Source organism: Alternaria alternata, assembly GCF_001642055.1.
Source record: "Alternaria alternata strain SRC1lrK2f unplaced genomic scaffold CC77scaffold_23, whole genome shotgun sequence".
Lineage (NCBI taxonomy): Eukaryota > Fungi > Ascomycota > Dothideomycetes > Pleosporales > Pleosporaceae > Alternaria > Alternaria alternata.
The window spans coordinates 657624-676875 of record NW_017306212.1 but is presented as its reverse complement, the minus strand read 5'-3'; the positions used below and the strand labels follow the sequence as shown (position 1 = coordinate 676875).

General features: G+C 52.0%; 7 protein-coding genes across 7 annotated transcripts; 3 read left to right on the top strand and 4 right to left on the bottom strand.

Annotated features, from left to right (window-relative positions):
- The first annotated feature begins 474 nt into the window (after positions 1-474).
- On the top strand, positions 475-1854 carry CC77DRAFT_1024573 (FMN-linked oxidoreductase). The gene has a single exon (XM_018525900.1). The coding sequence runs from the start codon at positions 700-702 to the stop codon at positions 1828-1830; it is 1131 nt and encodes a 376-aa protein (XP_018381562.1). The 5' UTR covers positions 475-699; the 3' UTR covers positions 1831-1854.
- Positions 1855-2252: 398 nt separating this feature from the next.
- Positions 2253-5519, bottom strand: CC77DRAFT_945384 (Het-C-domain-containing protein; the record flags this gene model as incomplete). The annotated part of the gene is made up of 5 exons (XM_018535019.1): positions 2253-2478; positions 2545-3054; positions 3104-5001; positions 5048-5066; positions 5131-5519. The coding sequence occupies 5 exons, from the start codon at positions 5517-5519 to the stop codon at positions 2253-2255; spliced, it is 3042 nt and encodes a 1013-aa protein (XP_018381561.1).
- A 1298-nt stretch (positions 5520-6817) lies between these two features.
- CC77DRAFT_945080 (hypothetical protein) lies at positions 6818-9634 on the bottom strand (the record flags this gene model as incomplete). The annotated part of the gene is made up of 3 exons (XM_018535004.1): positions 6818-6893; positions 6947-9408; positions 9458-9634. The coding sequence occupies 3 exons, from the start codon at positions 9632-9634 to the stop codon at positions 6818-6820; spliced, it is 2715 nt and encodes a 904-aa protein (XP_018381560.1).
- On the top strand, positions 9537-10318 carry CC77DRAFT_428608 (hypothetical protein). Its single transcript, XM_018531639.1, has 2 exons — positions 9537-9546; positions 9868-10318. Exon 2 carries the CDS (start codon positions 10018-10020, stop codon positions 10255-10257), a length of 240 nt encoding a protein of 79 aa, XP_018381559.1. The 5' UTR covers positions 9537-9546; positions 9868-10017; the 3' UTR covers positions 10258-10318.
- Positions 10319-11972: 1654 nt separating this feature from the next.
- On the top strand, positions 11973-13570 carry CC77DRAFT_1012796 (concanavalin A-like lectin/glucanase; the record flags this gene model as incomplete). The annotated part of the gene is made up of 4 exons (XM_018523790.1): positions 11973-12232; positions 12286-12427; positions 12475-13420; positions 13479-13570. The coding sequence occupies 4 exons, from the start codon at positions 11973-11975 to the stop codon at positions 13568-13570; spliced, it is 1440 nt and encodes a 479-aa protein (XP_018381558.1).
- Positions 13571-14998: 1428 nt separating this feature from the next.
- Positions 14999-16987, bottom strand: CC77DRAFT_428296 (cytochrome P450). Its single transcript, XM_018531637.1, has 4 exons — positions 16685-16987; positions 15619-16619; positions 15428-15565; positions 14999-15295 (listed from the first exon to the last, which is right to left on the bottom strand). Exons 1-4 carry the CDS (start codon positions 16881-16883, stop codon positions 15095-15097), a joined length of 1539 nt encoding a protein of 512 aa, XP_018381557.1. The 5' UTR covers positions 16884-16987; the 3' UTR covers positions 14999-15094.
- An 897-nt stretch (positions 16988-17884) lies between these two features.
- CC77DRAFT_945252 (galactose oxidase) lies at positions 17885-18959 on the bottom strand (the record flags this gene model as incomplete). Its single annotated transcript, XM_018535014.1, has 2 exons — positions 17885-18729; positions 18788-18959. 2 exons carry the CDS (start codon positions 18957-18959, stop codon positions 17885-17887), a joined length of 1017 nt encoding a protein of 338 aa, XP_018381556.1.
- Between the last annotated feature and the right edge of the window lie 293 nt (positions 18960-19252).

The window sequence follows — 19252 nt, the reverse complement described above, 5'->3', positions numbered from 1 at the left end:
CAGCTTACGCGCGTGCCTCGACAGTATTTGGGGACGTCCGCTGCGTGGTTTGTCTTCTGTTGTGCCCGTTGTGGTGGCCTTCTTGATAAGGCGCGATATGGTGGATTTCGAGCGCCCGCACGCGTCCGCCACCTCTACTATCGTACAGCCAGCTTTCCACATCCCGATGGCTATATTGCGCTCGGAAAGACTCATATTTGGCTTACGCCGTACATTTTGCGATATCTCACGTCCAAAAACACGCGGTGTTGACATAGTTATAGTGGGTTGTTGTTGTGGTGGTGGTGATGGTGGGGGAGAGATTTGGCGCTAGCGTTGCAAAACTTTTGACGCGTAATTGTAGCTCCTGCTCGGCTTTTCTCTCGTTTGCCATTCTGATCGACGCATGCCCTTTTGCAATATTGTGCATCTGGCTGTTGGCAAAACCAAGAACGTTTGAGCCAACATCATTTAACAATTCAGAGCGTAGGTCAGGTTTGATTAACAAGCAACAAGAAAGATTGATTTTTTTTTTTTACAACGGCTTAGCTCAGCTGCCAAAATATTCGTCATGACGGTGTCCACAACATCTGCTATGACTGAAAACTTTTCTTATGATCCATTTTCCTATTCTTCATCGACTTTACTACTCTCCTCCCTTGTCGACATCCTGTCTACGACCTCTTCCAGGCACTCCATTTCTTCAGCTCCGAGTCTATCATGGTTCACTCAAAACTGTTTGCGCCTATCCGAATAGGACGCGTCGACCTACAACACAGGGTCGCCATGGCGCCATTGACGCGTCTACGCGCGGATAAAGATCACGTCCAGCTCCCTATGGCTGTGGAGTATTATGCCCAGCGAGCTGCTGTACCCGGGACCCTTATCATCGCTGAAGCGACCCAAATCTCTCCGGCGCATGGTGGAGTACCACACGGCCCTGCGCTTTGGAATGAAGCCCATATCACAGGATGGAGAGACATCACCAACGCAGTTCATGAGCGTGGCTGTAGTATTGTATGCCAATTGGTTGCTCCAGGCCGAGCAGCGGACGCCGAGCAGCTCAGAGCAGGCGGGCATGAGTTGTTGAGCTCAAGTGCCATACCGATGCCTGGGGAGGGGTTTGCACCTAAAGGTGGTTCAACTACTGCACCGCGCGCAATGACTGAAGATGAAATTTGGGGTTGTGTTGCGGACTTTGCGCAAGCAGCAAAGAACGCTATCGCTGCTGGATTTGACGGCATAGAGATACACGGCGCGAACGGATATCTAGTCGATCAGTTTTTGCAAGATACATGCAACCAGCGGCGCGATACTTGGGGCGGAAGCGTAGAAAATCGCAGTAAATTCGGCATCGAGGTTGCAAAGGCTGTCGCAGCCGCTATTGGATCAGATCGCGTGGGATTCCGCTTGAGTCCATGGAGTTCTTTCCAAGGCATGCTCATGTCCGACCCTATTCCCACATTTTCCCACCTTGCCGCGCAACTCAAGGAACTACAAATCGGCTATCTACATATAATCGAGTCCCGGGTGGACAATAACGTCGATTGCGAGTCCACTCAGAGCATTGATTTCCTGCTTAATATCTGGGATAATGTAACACCTGTTTTGATAGCTGGTGGCTATACTCCAGGCAACGTGTTTGAAGCCGCTGATGAGAAGTATGGTGCATCAGACGTCGTCTTCGTCTTCGGACGGCACTTTGTGTCCAATCCAGACTTACCATACAGACTAAGGAATGGTCTGGAATTGAACAAATATGATCGAAGTACATTCTACACACCAGAGAGCCTTCAAGGATATATTGACTATCCCTTCAGCAAGGGATTTCAACCTGGTGTAAGACTGTAAGATCTAGAGATGCTTAGTTTTCAGACTGCATGATAATAAATTGTACAATTAAGGAATCTGCTCCTTCGTTTCTTGCTATCGAAATCTGCTTGTGTATTCGCGTACTAGAACGATGGCCGTTAAGCACTCTCCTCTTTGTCGTATCGGTCATCTGACTGAGAAGTAAATTGATGAGAGGTTAGACAAAAAGAGATGAGAAAGGTATGAGATGAAGCCAGCGGAACCTGTACCCACACAAGGCGGTAAATCACGACGAATACATCAAGGGTCCATGAGGTCAGAATGACATTCGCGAATCAGCGTAGGATATGCTAACTCGTTTAGGCTGCTCATGTAGGCACTGCAGCACAGTCATCTTGGTACTCCAAGCCCACAAAGCAACGCTAAGCGCCACTTTAGACCCCGCGAAGAAGACGTCATATCTAGTACCGTCTTCCATACCCCTCCTCACCGTATCCTCCAGAGCCACCATAGCCGCCAGAGCCATATTCTTGTCTCCTCTGGCCATATTCATCTTCGTCATCACGGCGACGACCGTAGCCTTGAGGCTCTTCGCCAAAGCCTCCAGGGACACCAGAGGCGCCATAAGCCTGATCGGATCGTTCACCACCGTATTCCTGACCTTCTGAACGACCATATCCACCGGAGCTGTAAGGGTCAGCACCGTAACGAGATGATTCCTGGCGGCCATACTCTTGGCGGCCGTAATTCGACTCTTCCTGGCGGCGGCCATATCCGGACTCCTCTTGACGGCCGTATCCACCAGTACTGTATGAGTCAGCACCATACTGCGGCTGCTGACGGCCGTAGCCTCCAGTTTCACCGCCGTATTCTTGACGTTCGTACCTGGATGGTTGTTCACGGCCATAGCTGGGTTCCTCCTGACGACGACCGTAGCTCGACTCCTGGCCGTAGCTCTGCTCCTGGCCATAGCCTCCCGAGTGGCCTCCAGAATGACGCTTGGGTGAGCGGCTGCTACTCTTCTTGCGACGGTGCTCTTGCTCGCGGGAGCGAGAGCGACGTCTGTATTCACCCGATCCTGAGCGGCGTTTGTCAGCATCCGAGTCTTCGTCACCGCTGCCGTGCTTCCGGTATTTATTGCGCTTTTTCTCCTCCTTTTCACGCTTCTTGCGTTCCTTCTTCATTCGCTTCTCGTACGAATCTTCGCCGCCCGAATCGTTCGAATCGTCGTCGTCGGAGTGTTTCTTGGACTTACCACGTCGTCTGAACATTTGTTAGCCTACAACCACGATAGTACAAATGTGTGACTTACTCTTTCTCCTCAGAGTAGTACTCCCCTGAGCGGTCGAAGCCTTCGCGCGTCTCCTCGGAGCGCCATTCACTGCCGTGCTGTACACGCCGCTCCTCCCGACGCTCATATCCACTGGAACCACTGTAGCCGGTAGTCTCAACGCTCTGCTCGTAGCTGTAGGACCCGCCACGCTCATCACGCTCCTGACGGGAGTACTCTTCGCGACGTCCACCGCTTGGGTATTGTGTCTGCTGATACTCAGCGCGACCGTAGCGATCGCTATCACCATACGAAGATGCCTGGTGATGACCAGTTTCGGAGTATGATTGAGTGTAGGAACCATCTTGGCCGTAATGCTCTTCCTTGCGGCCCTTCTTTTCGTTCCCTCCAAAAGCGTCACCAAGCAGAGAGCCACCAATGCCGCCGACTAGACCACCGACAAGACCGCCCAGGGCGCCGCCACCTACAGCTTCACCAGCAAGCTTGCCAACATGATCAGTGGCTTGCTGAATCTGTGGGTTAACACCACCCTGTCCGCCGGAAGAACCGAAGTTATTCGCCATACCCAGAGGTTTGCCGCAGCCGTGGCCCTTGTCGTGTACGTTCTCCTTGTGGTTGCGAAGGTTTTGTACACCGTCGCGACTGAGTTGGTCACGGAACTCACGCTTGGCTCTGCTATCTTTGGAATCCCACCATTTTCCGACAGTGTCGAGCATGATTTGATGGCATTGTGTAGCTCCGCGATCCCTTCCTCCGCCATGTCTCTTCTCTGCCATAGCAACGGCAGGATGGTGGAAGACACCCTTGATGATGCGATCAATGGTTTCCTCGGGATCAGCCTCACCGTCCCAGCACTGAACGACTTGGGGAACAGCCCAGCTCAGTACGGCAGACGCTACTCGACCGGCAGGCTCGTTGAGCACGTTGGAAAAGTGGTCCTTGGAGAGCATGCTGTGAGTTGGATCGGTTGAGTAGTCGTCGTTAAAGACAATGTGCTGCTTCTCGCGGGAGCTTGCAATAACCTCGCTGGATCCAGTCTCAAGCTCAGCCTTGACCTGGCTAAGAATAGGCAAGATATAAGGCGCAAGGAGACTGAAAACAAAGACGGTAACTTGGCTTTGAATCTCCTCGATCAGGTCTGGTAGGATCGGAATCTTCTCGATAAACTCAGCGATGGATTGCATGATCTCATCGTGGAACTCCATAATGGGATAAATTTGCTTGACCAGCTCGCCAATCTGCTCTGTAAAGGCTTCAGGTTCCTTGGGAGTAATCTGGATGTTTCCCATGGCAGCAGCGTTGGCGTTGTCGGCGAGCTCGTCAGCCTTGCCAGATTCGTCTTTGCCGCCAAAGATGCCGTCTGGAAGCTTGGCGAGAAGCTCCTGAATTTTGCTCTTGTTCTCGCTCCTTTCAGCATTGGCAATTGCGCCTTCGAGTTCCTGCAGCTCGGATTGTGTGGCCTTGTCGGTAATCTCTCCGCACACTGAGTGCAAAAAGTCGACACCACCGAATGTACCTGTTATTATGGGGTATACCTGCTTTCCGGCGGCGCGGACATCAAACAGGGCGTTTCTGCCCACGTGAGGGAATATGTCACGATTCTCTTCGTCGATCTCAATCAAGGCAAGCTCGACGTAGTTTGAGTGGGCAGAGTAGTCCTCCATACAATGGGTTGCAGTGCCGAGCAGTCTCAAGGCTTCGTAGAAGTCGGGACCACGTCCTCCTGAGCGTCGACCGAGATCAATGCAACGCCTGAGCAGGTCGCGGACCATGCCCGCCGATGTTGTGATGCCCAAGTCTTCTGAGGCGATGTAGTTTTTCAGACCGGTCCGCTCGTCGACACTAAGCTCGCGTCTCTCGTCAACGGGGCCTCGTAGGCGTCGGTCGTAGTCGCGGGCGTCGAGGTTGTCGGCATAGTCCTGGACAGTCAGTCTCTAGTCATGAGTGGGCAGGCCATGTGCTAACCTTGGGGTTGTCAATATGCCTAAAGGCGGGTGTACCAAGTCAGTGTTTGTTTCACGTGCAGTCTGTGCAGGGACATTTCTTACTCTTCTGGTCGGTAGCATCCAAGGCGATCGCGCGTAACCTCGAACTCCTTGGTTCCGTAGCCGAAGCTCATGAAGCCGAGCACCCAGAGGAGGATGCGGATGGCCTCTGCAGAGACCATCTTGACGGTGCCGACATCGACAGCCTGCGAGTAGTCGCGAAGCCAGTTGCCAAAGTAGACGCGCTTGACATCCATCTTGCTGAACTTCTTGCCAGTCTGGCCGCTAATGAGCAGGGTGAGCAGCGTGTCCTCGATATCTCCATGGCGCCAGTTCTGTCCCTCAATGGCGCTCAAGCTCGCAATGTTGCCGGCACCGAAAGCTGCCGTGGGCCTGGCCCAAAACACGACGAGAATGAGGCATGGGAGCCAGATGTCGCTGATCTGCGGCATCGTGCGTGTGCTGTCGTGAGCTCTTGTGAATAATCAGGGAAGAGTTTATGGGGGTATAGAGAGAGAGTGTGTGTGTGCAGGCGTCGAGCGACACGGCGGGGTGAGCTGTGTATGTGAATGCTGCTAGCGCACGTTTCAGCCCCACCAAAGGCTGACGTCGAAGGGTCCACATGTCCTACTGATCGCCAGGGAGCAAAGTGTCCGACCCAGCTTTCTCTTGCACCCCTCAAACACGTTTATGCAGATATGACAGAAGAAGAACAGCGTATGACTTGAGACTACTTTTTTTCAAGTGCTTTAACTTGGACGAAACGGGCTCCTTCGTACTGGTGCATACCCTCAGCTGCTACATGAATATACACATGAACATACCTACACAGCAAGACGAACCCCATACTGACACTATGTGCTCAGACAGGCTTGACAGATGTGTGCACCTTATATTCTAGACAATGGCAAGCTGGCACGAGACTATGAAGGCGCGACAATATCAGCTGGCAGATGGGCGACGACTGCGCGCGGCAGACTGAGCCGTCGCCGAATAGACTGAGCATGTCGCTGATACACACGCATGCCAAACATCTTAGATCGACCGTGTAGTATGAAATACAGACTTCTCAATGGTGCTGCCACATGTAGCGTACATGAGCGCAAGCCGCATCGGGATCGCCGGGCAGAGCACTGCTGTATCGAGATACGTGAGAGACACTTTCATTGGAAGATCAAGGCCGATTGGAGTCTGTTTCTGCCACCTCCGGCTCTGAATGGCTGAAAAAGGTAGTGTGGTGACGATGAGAGACTGGTGGCTTGTTGGCCAGATGCCCAGTCATGGTTGCGCCCGGCTGTTTTTCAGCTGAAAAAGAGCCAGCCATCAGGCGACCCGAGTTTGCCGTAACAAGAGCGCATCGCAGCTGCCAGCAACTCACAACGTGCAACACCGCACATTCCTATGTGCACCAAATCCATCGCAGAATCCATCTTATCTCGGTGCGACACCGAAAATATCGTATCCATTCAATGCGACACCTTTGTGGGAATAGTCAGGCCAAGGGCAGTCGCGCGCATGGGATGTGGCTGTGAGTACAAGACATGTCATTTTGGTAACGAGTGATTAGAAATTAACCTATAAAAAAGGTCATACAAATCTAAAGCCAACGCCGACAAGGGGATATCATCCTCCATAATGCGATGATCCGCCGCTCTATGTATCCCGAACCATGGTGCCAACTGGCTTCCAATTCCCAATACCGCGGCAGCTTAAACAAACAAAAGAAAATCCATCCAATCGTGACCCGGACTCAGTAGTTGAAGACCGTCAGCGACGGGTTCAGTACAATGGGCAACAGGCAGTGCATGATAACGGTCACGGCCCAACTAGGTACGGTTAGCGAAGTGTCAATGATACTGGAGTAAAAGGCAGTACTTACGGCAAGACAGCGGTCAAACCGGTAATCTCCCATCCATGAGGAGCGAAGCATCCAAGGTAGATCATGCCACCAATCATGGCAATCATGATCATGTACATCCACTTGAAGCGCTTCCAGATCTTGGGCAACTCTGCGAAGAAGTTGGAGTTATCCTTCTCCTTCGCTGTGGCACCCCAACTCATGTCGATGCAGAACATGTGCGAGCAAATGGCGAGCAGGATGTGGAATGAGACACCACCGAAGAAGATCATGAAGAAGGGCATCCACTTGAGGTTCTCGAAGAAAGCACCCAACAAACTGGCCTCACCAATACGGTAGCGCATAATGGCAAAGCAGACGTTTGACATTCCGTTGAAGACGATGAGCAAGACGATGAAGATCTTCCAAGATTCGACATAGTACTTGTCGAGGTCGCCGTTCAGCCATCCGACAAGGAAGTAGTTGAGGGCACCAAGGGGAACAGCCGAACCGAGAGCGTAGTAAGAGAAGATGTAACCGCAGATAGAGATCTTGGAAGACAGCTGGATGTTGGAGAAGATGAAGGTGCGGAAGAGCTTGGTGAATGGCGACTTCCACAACCAGGTGTGGACGGGGTTGAAGACCAATTCGTTGCAACCGTACGCGTATTTCTCCCATCGGTCCAACTCGTCGAAGACGGATAGCGAGACACCCTCTTTGAAACCACGGCCGTGGTAGCTAGCAAGGCGGACGATGTTACCCTTGATCTGGAGACGGAGCGCAATATCGAAATCCTCGGAAACGTGGCTCTCCGACCAAAAGCAGACGTAACCATCATCTTCAGGGGGGTTGCCGACTGACTGGACAGCTTGCCAGCGTAAGAAAGCGTTGTGACCGACGAAGGGGGCGACTTCACCACTACCGACCGAGAAGCGAATAGCAGTGTAGACAAGGTTGGTGAAGTAAGTGATACCGTTCTCAAAGTAATCCCATGAGACTTGCATGACACCAGTTGCATGTTGAACGATAGCGACTTCAGGCGACAAGAACATCTCTGCAGCTCCGTACATGAGACAATCTTCGGGAACGATGGTATCAGAGTCGACGATGAGGATGATCTCACCCATACGGATGTTACCACCAGCCTTCGCGCGGGGATCAGCAGTAAGAACCTGTTCGAGAGCCTCGTGGTAGAGCGCAAGCTCCTCCTCCTCGGATATAGAAGCGTTACCCTTGTCATAGCGATTGTCGACCAAGCTTTGGAGAACATCCTCTACCTTGTTGGAGGTGTTGAGGGCGAAGTTCATGTTAGAGGCCTTCTTGAACTTTCCACGGCGAACGAATCCTTCATGGTTGTGCTTGGGACGCGAGACCCATCCGATGTTGTTGTTCTCGTAGAAGCGAAGGAACTTCTCATTGTCCTCCTCAGACCGAACAGCCATACCGTCGTCGTTGATGAAGATGCGCGCAGTTCCACCGCGAGACTCGTAGTAGGAGATGGCGGCTTGCAAACTGGCGACAGTAGGCTTGACGACACCCTCTAGTGACTCGGTGTAAATTGGCATTTGGATAGTGATGGTGGATGGCGTGAATCCTTGAGCGCGGGCTTGAGCGAGATTAGGCTTGATGGCTGAGTGGAAACGGCTGTTTGACTTGACACCAGTGACAGGTCCGAAAACCTCAAAGATGTTACCCATGACGACAACGACGAAGAAAAGACCCAAAGCGATCCAGAGCGGCTCCGTCAAGATGAGAAGAATACGAGGGTAAAAGTGGTCAGTCATTGTCTGAAGGATGATGGCTTTGTTACCAAGACCGATGACGAGGATGATGATCAAGACCATGGCAAGACCAACGAAGATGGAACTGGTGAAAATGAGGGGGCGTGCAAGCGACTCCTTGGGGCCATCAGCCTTCTCAAGATCACCATCGACCTCTTCAGCGTTGACCTCAACATCATCCTTCTTGCCGTCGATAGCGAAGTCGACAGTGGATCCTCCAAGAGTAGAGTTGGCGCTGGACTGGATGGCGCTGTCGAAACCACTGAAGGGGTTCTTGGAAGTACCCCAGACCAAGGCCAGGATCCTGGATTCGATCTCCATTGCCTGGGAAAGAATAGCACCAAGGTCGTCGTGCCACACAAGAAGGAGCCTCTCCTGACGAATGAGAGCTGCATATTGGAATTTGCGGATGGTACTGGAGGTGGCTACCTCTGCCATGGATTCAAAGATTTGGATCTGAGAGCCGTTCTGGAACATCAACTCCGTCTCGAAGGGCTCGAGCACGTCGAAGATGGCTTGGGTGCCGTCAGTGCTCATGGTGAGAGCAACACCTGGGTTGATCCTCTTCACTGCCGAGAGGAGGTCCTTGTTGGCCGCTACAGGTTCTGTGACGTATTCTCCTTGACCCTTTCGGATCAACACACCCTCGCAGGAGCCGGGCGATAGGGCACTGGAAGTCATCCATCGCATGGAGCAGGCCTTAGCGTAAAGGTGCTTGATGATCTGTGAGGTGTGAGATGGGGTTTCTAAGATTGCTGATGATTGTACTCACAGCACGGTACCTTGAATCTTCATCGATCTTCATGGTCAACGGTCGGGACATCGGAGGGCGACCTGTGGGTGTCTGAGGTGTGGAGTAGCGCGAATCGTTGACACTGCCACTGAACGATTGCCGGCTGGAGGGGATGAAGGGCCTGTCCCCATCGTGGGAAGGTGTTGCGGAAGACATGTCTGGGATGTCACAAGGATTAAGATGGGTGGTATGGGTAGTTAAGGGATGTTGCTAAGCGATTGTATGAAGCAGACAAGTCTGCTAAGAGATGGGTGTTGTGGTCTGAGCCAAGAAACGAAGGAATGGGCAAGGAGCCCTGCGAAGATCAGTAAAAGCGCAAGAGTGTAGAGACTGGAAAGAGATCTGAAGCGGTCGACGAGCAGAGGTTATCAACGCGGCACAGTTGGTAGTGTCTACACAATTCTCTCCGACTACGCGAAACAAGGCCCCGCCACAATCCTTAGCGACCAGGTCAAAGATACACTCATGCTACACACTATCGAATGTTCGGCATACCCCTTGTCTAGCACGTTCGAGTCTCAACAAGACTTCTTACGCGAATGTCCCGATTGAGGTCACTGCGTCTGTCACAAACGCTATCTCGCATACCTCACCATCCAGAACCGGCGGCACCGCCAGGCCACCGGCTGCACCTAGCGATCCTGTCATCTATCGATATTCTTGCCAGCGCACGCCCCGGTCGCTCTCCCGCCTGCTGGGCCTTGGTGGGCCGCGATGTTGGGACGGTGGCAATTTTACTAGCAGCGACGAACATCTGTTTCGCCGGTGCAACACCATAAGTCTACGGGTCATGATCGAGATCGATGTCAAAAGGGGATGTGAAATCATGTGTCGCATTCGGATACCTTGCATTTCTCACGCTTGTGCCTGGGCTAAGTGGAACAGCTTAGCTTAGCCGCTGCTATACTGGGCGTGCGCCAGTTTTGACGTTTGGGCCGGAGGAGAATTTACTTTTGTCGAACGTTCGGTGACCTCCTCGGCTTCGCGTAGCGGGATTGTCCAGCCAGCCTCGTGCGCTGTAGCGAGTGGGAGTCAGGTCGAAAGTGGAGACGCCTGAAGTCCTAGTCCTCCACGGAACCGGGCACTTGGTGTCTTGGACCGACCGAAGTGGTCGGTATGCTACGCCGCAATTCCTCTGACGTCCAGGTCTACACACGCGCCACTCCGAGATGTTGTGAACAAGCGGCATACATCTTGGGAAGGGGTACAGGACCCTGCAAATTGCTTTTACGACAAGTCCCCGTCCCGCGAGCGGTTGAATCCCACGTCGCCAACCAAGGCAACGATCAAAGCGTGCCGTCATGCACGTCGCCCTTGATAAGCACCCTTGCAGGTTATCCTATTGTTAAGATTAGGACGTTGTTCCGCGTCTATTGACCCTGCAACACCGCCTATCGAACAACACATAAAGCAGCTCGCCACTGTCCAGCCACACGTCACAGATTTTCTGCCTCAACTCTTTAACTTTGCATGACGCCATGTCCAGCTGGGTCGTATCGAGTCAGCAGAATTACTAGTCGACAGAGTTTCGATTGCAGCGGTGGAGCTACTGAATGTGCGACGCACCATCGAGGATTAGCGCGTTTAACCGGTCCGCCGATAAGTCAACCGACAACAATGGGGGTCAGCACGCCGAGGTGCAGGATTTAGCCACCAACGTGCAGATACGGAGGGCAGGATACAATATCGATAGCATGCACACTGGCAAGCCATCTATGGGCTAATCCACCGATGCATCGAGTGCTCTAGACGGGACTACAGGTGCGCGACTTTAGGTTCACCCTTTGCCTGGGTACAGGCGTGGAAAATCCAAGTGAAGATCGCGTGGGTTTTGAAAGGCGATCGGCCGGGCGCTAATCTGGGAAGGAACCATAGAATGATGTGCCGTGGCGTCCGACTCCCAAATCATCCTCTCAAACGTCAAGCCTCTGCCCAATCCAAATACGGCCGGTCAAATCCTTCCGTATCGCTAGCGGCATGTGGCGCTGCCCCCCCTGGCACTTTGACTGCAAGGCTGTCACACTAGCTCTGCGCTTATCTCATGGCTTTTGACGTACCTGCGTCTAAAAGAACGCTAGCAACATCGACACTACTGTGCGCTATCTTCAAGACGTAGCTGGCGACTGGTTTGAAACTGCCATGGGCACTATCCGCCCCTTGCACTTGCAGCAGCCATTGCGTCGAGAACGGTAGATACGTCTAGAGCCTGTTGATTGTTCTAAATCTAGGCTGTCGAATCCGAGAATCTCGCGCTTCCCGACGACGGTTCAGTCTACTATCGATTTATCGGTGCCGCACAAGTCAGCGCGGCGTTCGCCTGGCTTGTGGTATCGATACTTCAGCTCTCAACAACGTCCCCTGCATCATTTTTGTGTACTCTTCTAATCTCCTTAGACGAGGTCGCGTACGGCAATAAACTACCTTGCCCATCGCTGAACACTCTGCCATTTTTGTATCCTGCATTTGATACTTCCACTTATCTCAGATTATCACAATGCCTTCTTTCTTCAAGCGTAACAAGAAGGAGAGCCCTGAGGAGGAAACACAGCCTCAGGCTCACTCCCAAGATGTCCCAGACCTTCCTACCGGCATGTCGCAAAGGATGCGTCCCGAGTCCTCATCACAGGGAACCTACATGCCCAGGAATCCCTCCAACCTTTCATTCGGAGGTCCTGTTTACGGAAGTCAGTTCGGAAACGCTTCTGAGATACGCAAACAACCACGACCTTTTAAGAGCTATCGACTACGGGGAGAGTAAGTACAGTCCATTTCACACGTCAATAGCATCGAGCTGATGAGACATTTAGACGCGAGCAACCATGGGTCGACGATCCAAGGATGAAGAAGACTAAGGTCGGCAACTGGATCACCTTTGGGTTCATCTTCATCGGTTTCGCCGTCAGTGGATACATCATGTACACCGGTGTACAGGAGGCGCAAATACCTGACGTACGATCAATCCGCAGCAGTCTGTGCATTGGCTAACATCTTGACAGCAATGTCTTATCATGGAAGACAACTTCGAGAAGATTGACCCCGCCAACTGGGGTTACGAGATCCAGACTGGCGGATACGGAAACGGAGAGTTCGACTGGACCACCGACGACCCAAAGAACAGCTTCGTCGATTCGGAGGGTCTCCACATCGTGCCAACTCTCACCACCGAATCCACTAGCATCACTGCCGAGCAGATCCTCAACGGCTACACCCTAAACATCACCAAGGCAGACGGTGATGGCTCATGCACATCCACCGATTACAAGTCGTGCGGTGTCCGATCCAACTCGACCACCGGAACCATCATTCCCCCTGTTCGCTCAGCACGCATGACTACCAAGGGCAAGAAGTCGATCAAGTACGGCCGCGTTGAAGTTGTTGCAAAGACAGCCAAGGGTGACTGGCTCTGGCCCGCTATCTGGATGATGCCCGAAGACAACGTATATGGTGACTGGCCTCGTAGTGGAGAAATCGACATTGCCGAATTCCGTGGTAACAGTTACAAGTACCCCGAAGGTCGCGACTTCGTCTCTTCCACGCTCCACTGGGGTCCCGACTACCAACACGACGGTTACATCAACACGCACGGTACCTCGTTCTTCCGCCGCACAGACTTCGCCTCGAGCTGGCACACATTTGGTCTTGAATGGACTGAGAACTACCTGTTCCTCTACCTTGACAGCCGTCTCAAGCAAGTCATGTACTTCAAGTTTAACGAGAAGAACAAGCTATGGAAGAAGGGTGGCTTCAACGGTCTGACTACCAGCAACGGTACCCTTTTCGAAGACCCATGGAAGCAGGGCGGCAAGAACGCGCCATTTGACGAGAAGTTCTACCTTATCCTCAACGTTGCCGTTGGTGCGCAAAATGGTTGGTTCTTCGATGGAGAGGGTAACAAGCCGTGGGTCGATGGCAGCGACTTTGCCGTGCGTGATTTCTGGAATGGTACGTTGATTCACAGCCTACAATTTGCTCATGGACTTCCTGCTGACTTTTGCAATAGCCAAGGATGACTGGCTCCCAACTTGGGGCGAGGGTAACGAGCGCGGTATGACAGTCAAGTCTGTCAAGATGTGGCAGGCCGGCAAGTGCTAGACTCACCCACGTCTGACTGCCGAGTGCATTTTCCTTTTTTTACTCCCGGGGACCCACTCCTACGTGTACGACCTACCTTTTCTTTTCCAAACCGATTCGGGGACCAAGGGCATATTAGATGAACGTTTTCTCATTTCTTTTCCTCACTGGCATGGTTGAGGCGCCGAGGCGTCCCTGGGCATCTAACGTCTACATCGTACATTTCACAGATAAGGACTTGCAATAGTGTAGTATCTAATAGATTTTTTTTTCCATGAATCATTTGCATAGCATCACAGTATCTTGACTGCAGCTTGCTTGCAGCCGGGATTGACCAGCCTTGCGCACTGTGCACTTCAGCCTCGTAGCGAGGCAAACTGGCAGCCGTGCGACCATCACTTGCATATCGCGTCCTGCTCTCTGGTCCCTCCAGCTAGCCAGCAGCCGAACAAGGCACCCACGCTGTCCAGCGCCGCCCATTCTCGCCCACGTACGTACCCACATCATTGCACCCCTGAGAAAATCATGCTCGATAGCAATGCCAAAGCTTAATAAACTTTCTGTTGAGCCACTGCACTAATCCCTCTTCTGCCTAGCTCACGACTCAATTTGCTAATCCGAATGCGGTAGTTGAAACGCTATCCCTAGCGAATCATGAGGCGTAGATACGAGCGCGACGGAGCTTGTTCGAGTTGCTGCTGCAGGGGGGCATGCACATGCCGGAGACGCTTCCGCTTATCTGGCTACGGGAGACCGCGACCTGCGCCGCACTCAGGCATCGTCCCATTTCCACTTTTCTTGGTTCAAGCTGGCACACTTGAATAAGTTGGCATTTTGGAGGGTCTGAAACAAACACGGAGATAGGCTCAGGGTTAGGGTACCGTTGTTCACTGAATTGATGATGCAAGAGGGGTCATCTCGATTACAAGAGGGGCAGGAGTTAGACAGCACACCGTCTCTCAACTACTGTGCCGCAATGTCTAACATTCCCAACTACAGCACAAGTTTTCCTACTTTCAGGTTTTCTTCTCACCCATGAACCGCGGCAGAAATACGGGCTTCATGACCTAAACGAGGGATTTACCGGTGGCAACCCATCTGGTCCATAGCCTTGCATACATGCATGCACGCATATATACATAGCGACGCGGACTGAAAAACAACGTGGGACGGCACATTTCGCGGAGCAACAGCCGGGCGCTGTGAGATTCCAGAATGTGTAGATTGAATTCGAGAACGCCACCACGGCTTGTTCCAATGTATTCCGTCTATGCATCATCATGGTCGCTAAGGTATCGTCGGTACGGCAACAACAGGGTATGTTATGTACGATCGGGCTGTTATCTGCTATCATGCATCGGTCCTACCGTCGTACCCTGTATGCCTACCCCACTACTGCACGTTACAGTGTCAATCGATACCTCAATTGCTCAACTATTCGATCAATCACTCCAAGTATAGCAACATACAAATTGCAGCCGCACCCAGAACCGGGTACTCAACTACCCGGCGGACCGTCGCTGCTACTTGCTCCTCAACATTAGATCAGCGGTCCTGCTGTCGTATCATAACTTTGACCTGGAAGTCCCTCGGTTTTACAAACCAGTAATTAGTCGTTTGCCAGTCCGCAGCCTGCAGGTGGGGGGCGAGAGAAAAATCAAAGTCGCGCACCAGCATGGGTATCAGCTTGGACATTTCCAGCTGCGAAATGTGTCGTCCAATGCAGGTTCGGGAGCCTAGACCAAACTATTGCCAGGCTGTTAGTTGCTGTCCACCAAGGGAAGTAGAATGAAAAAAGGGTATGGATGATGAGTGGCGTTACGAGTGTGGAAACGAAGGATAAGGCAGTGGCGGCATGTGCCGAACAAAGTGACATACCGGCATCCAACTTCGCTCCATGAGACTCAGCTTCTCTTTGTCTACGTCGAGCCAGCGCTCAGGCCTGAACATGTTGGCATCGGGGCCGAAAACTGACGTGTCGCGATGGGCGACCCAGGAGTTGATTCCGACGATTGTCTATCCAAGCTGTTAGCACGGCATACGCGAATTTGACATACACGGCAACTTACGCCCTCGGGAAAGAATCGATCACATATTGTCGCTCCTCCAGCGGGTACTACGCGCTCGAGCGGTAAGCCTGTGGCGGGATGCATTCGCAGCGCTTCCTTCATGACGGCTTGCAGGTAGGGCATATCCTGACTTTCCTTGAAGGTAATATAATGGCCAATCCTGCCCTCGCGTTGCCGCTCGTCAACCTCTTGGCGCAATGCCTCGAAGGTCTGTGGATTCTTGAGCATGTAGTAGAGGATTGCAGAGAGGCTGATGGCGGTAGTGTCTGAACCGGCGGTCATATTTGATACACAGCCCATGGTAAGATGGTACATGCTGAAAGACTTGGGGTTATCTGCGTTCTTCTTGAAGAATTTTGTGAGGAAGTCCATGCTCGTCGTACCCTGTTCAGCTCGGAGTTCATCGACGGGTATGGCCTTGGTCTGCTCCTGCTGATGCTCCGCAATACACTCTTGTGTGAATTTCATCACATACGCCCTTCCTGTTCCTTTGGGCCCAGCAAGAAAGTTCCTAACAGGAGCTAGGTATTTGTGTAACCAGGAGTAAATGCCTGTAAGAGTGGCATACCACAAGAGATCCTCGAGTGCCACGAGAATACCACGGATATCCTCGCCTTTGTCCAAGAACCCGAGTCGTTTCGAAAACGTTATCATGCCAATGACATCGAAAGCATAACACTGAAGCCAATGTCCCATGTCGGCATACGCGCCCGCACTCGCTACCTCCTGGAGGCGCTGACTGAACAAATCCGCACATTCATCAACGTACGATTCGTAACTGACAAGCGAGGACATGGTATAAGCGCTCTGGTATTGGCGCCGGTTTTCGCTGTGTCGTGATATAGACTGGTCGGCAAACAGTGACCATTGGTCAGGATGTGGGTTCTGCCACGTCGCATACCACGAGGATTTGGGGAATTTGGCGCCATGGCCATAAACGATCTTTTGCGCGCTCGGAGAAGAGAAGGAGTAGCGGTTTGCACCGTAGCGAACTATCTCGCCTATGGTAGAAGTATAAGTATGAGTATCTAAGGAGCAGAAGTACTAATGGAAGGGTGAAGCTCACCATGCTTCCTATGAAGCTCAAGGTTATCGTATTCAAACGAACCTCTTTTCACTCGCCAAAGATACCATAAGTTCGTGAAACGCGCTACAACTGGACCAGGTACATCTCGCAATGGTGAGGAGACGGCTCTCAAGAACGGAAAGAGAATACGCGCAACAAGAGCTACAGCAGCTGCCCAAGCAAGGACCGTGAGATGCATTCTAGAAAACAGTATCGAGAGCAAACTATCGATAACGTCTTCCTCGCAATGGCGCGACGCATCTTGTGCGATTTGCTACACGTTTAAGTCCTTCCGAAAGTTCGACGTGCGGGGAAGCGATGACGCGCCGAAAGGCGGGTGCGGGATGTGGAGTGGAGCTTAGCATTGAATTGTAGGTAATTAGTTTCGTGCGAACACCTCGTACGAACTCTCAAACCTTGTGTTCATGCCTCTCCAAATATCTTATTTGTTTTGTAGTCGAAAGAAGGCATACCGAGTCTCAATGCCGCGTGCATAGGATCATCGTACAGAAAGTCGGGGTCGTACAGCCGAGGTGCAACACGCACTTTGCACCCATCGTACATCGCGTGTGAATCGGATTGCCAATCAATCAGATGGATAAAAAAATCACGTCGGAATATGCATTCATAGATTCTACACGAGTTGAGAGTACGGGAAAGGACAGGATGCCGATTAGGTAGAGTAGGATCTCGATCATCGAAGATCTACGCGTCGTCTTACAATCTGGAACACCAAAATACACAATACTGCACTGACGGACTTCTCGCATCGCGTATCCACGTGGACCTACAGCTACCTCCTGGTCCAAACTTACAAATGAAGACTGTCGTACTCGAGAAACACAAAATATTACACTATTTACACTACACACACCCCCACATTCCGACGACGGGATTTTGACAAGCCAGCCAAAACTTCGTAGAAACGATCTTTCGCGGCGGTACTCGGGTCAAACGAGACCGAGCAGTTCGGTCCCTTCTTTGATTTATCACTGAGAAGAGAGACTCAACGGTCACTACAAACCACTCTAGAACAGCCTGTAGTAGATTGCAGACGTCCTCCATTGCCGAAGAACAGTTTATTCCAATCAGGAAGAACAGCAGCTCAATACTAGGTAGATTCGTAATACAGCACCTCGCGCGGCGTACGATGGAAAGTCTTGCAGTGCACGTTGCTTGTTACTTTATGTTGGTTTGAATTCAGAAGACAAGTTGCCAAAGGTCAGTTAGTCGCTCGTTGTTCTCGCCTAGGCCACCATGAATGATGACACTGTCGTTGCCGGTCTCAGCCTTGATGACATCAGCATCGAACCAGCCGCGGGGGTCAGGAAAACCATCACTGCCTTCAGGGTGTAGCTGTGTCCACCATTTCTCGCTGATATCATATACCCAGACGTCCTTCAACATCTTGCCTGCGCCAGCGTGACCAAGCGACGAAGGATCATGTTCACCAAAGAGAGTGAGAAGCTTGTCCTTTCTAGCGAGCTTAACTGGTAGAAGCACGCAAACACTACGAGCCTCAGGTCCATCATTGCCATCGGCCTTGAACGTTTCGGTTGACCAGGTGTTGTTGGATATATCAAATATATCGATACTACCACCCTGCTCGGTAGTGCCATCAAATCCGTTCATTCTGTAGAGTTTGCCCCCACTGTAAGCGATGGAAGTCCCTCCTCTATGGGGTGCTGGAGCATCAGGGGCTTGTGACCATGTACAATTATGGACGTTGAACATCCACAGATCTGAAAGGCGGCCACTCGCTGGACATCCGGCGTGGAGGAAGAACGTGTCCTTTCCATCACCAGTAGAACAGTGATAGCTGCGAGCTGGTGGATATGGGGCAGATGAATCAGCAGGCATGATCTTGGACCATGCTGAGCTTGCTGGGTCGAAGCACCACACTGCACCGTGCTCTTCTATAGGGGCCATATCGATGCCACCTCGACCGGAGAAAAGATACATGTTGCCATTCAGTACAGCTGACGCACTTCCAACGCGGGGAGTGGGTGCTGAGGATATGGCTTTAGTTTCTAAGCTCTTTGCATCTGTGGCGTTGTTAGTGGTGCACCTTGATGGCCAACTAGCAGCGAAAAGAAGGCCTACCAGGCTTGAGCGAGAAGATATCGATTTTATCATCTATAGGCTCCCTTGGTTTCACCTCACCACCAAAGATGCAGACATGCTGATCGATAACGGAAAGGACTTGCGACGACCGGCGTAGTCGCTCGTCGTCGAGGAGGCGCTTCCAGGAGCCTTTGAGCGTACTGATGGGCATACTCACGGGCATGTTGGCAGATATGGTGATATTCGCACTGGGATTGCAGTGACTCGCGAACAAGGGAATGAAATCTCCAGCTGCTGCTGCTATATATGCGAATCTAGAGCTAGATATTGCGTCATGCGCGGGTGGTAATACACTTGGTGTTTGCATTGCCTGGGCAGTGACAAGTCGAATCCACTAAGCAGGGGACACGCTAGACTGGGAGGGTACTAGCGTCGGATGCACGAGTGGATCGTCATGGCCTGGCTCCTTCCAAAAGTTCGCGACGCCTCAATCGCATTGTACAC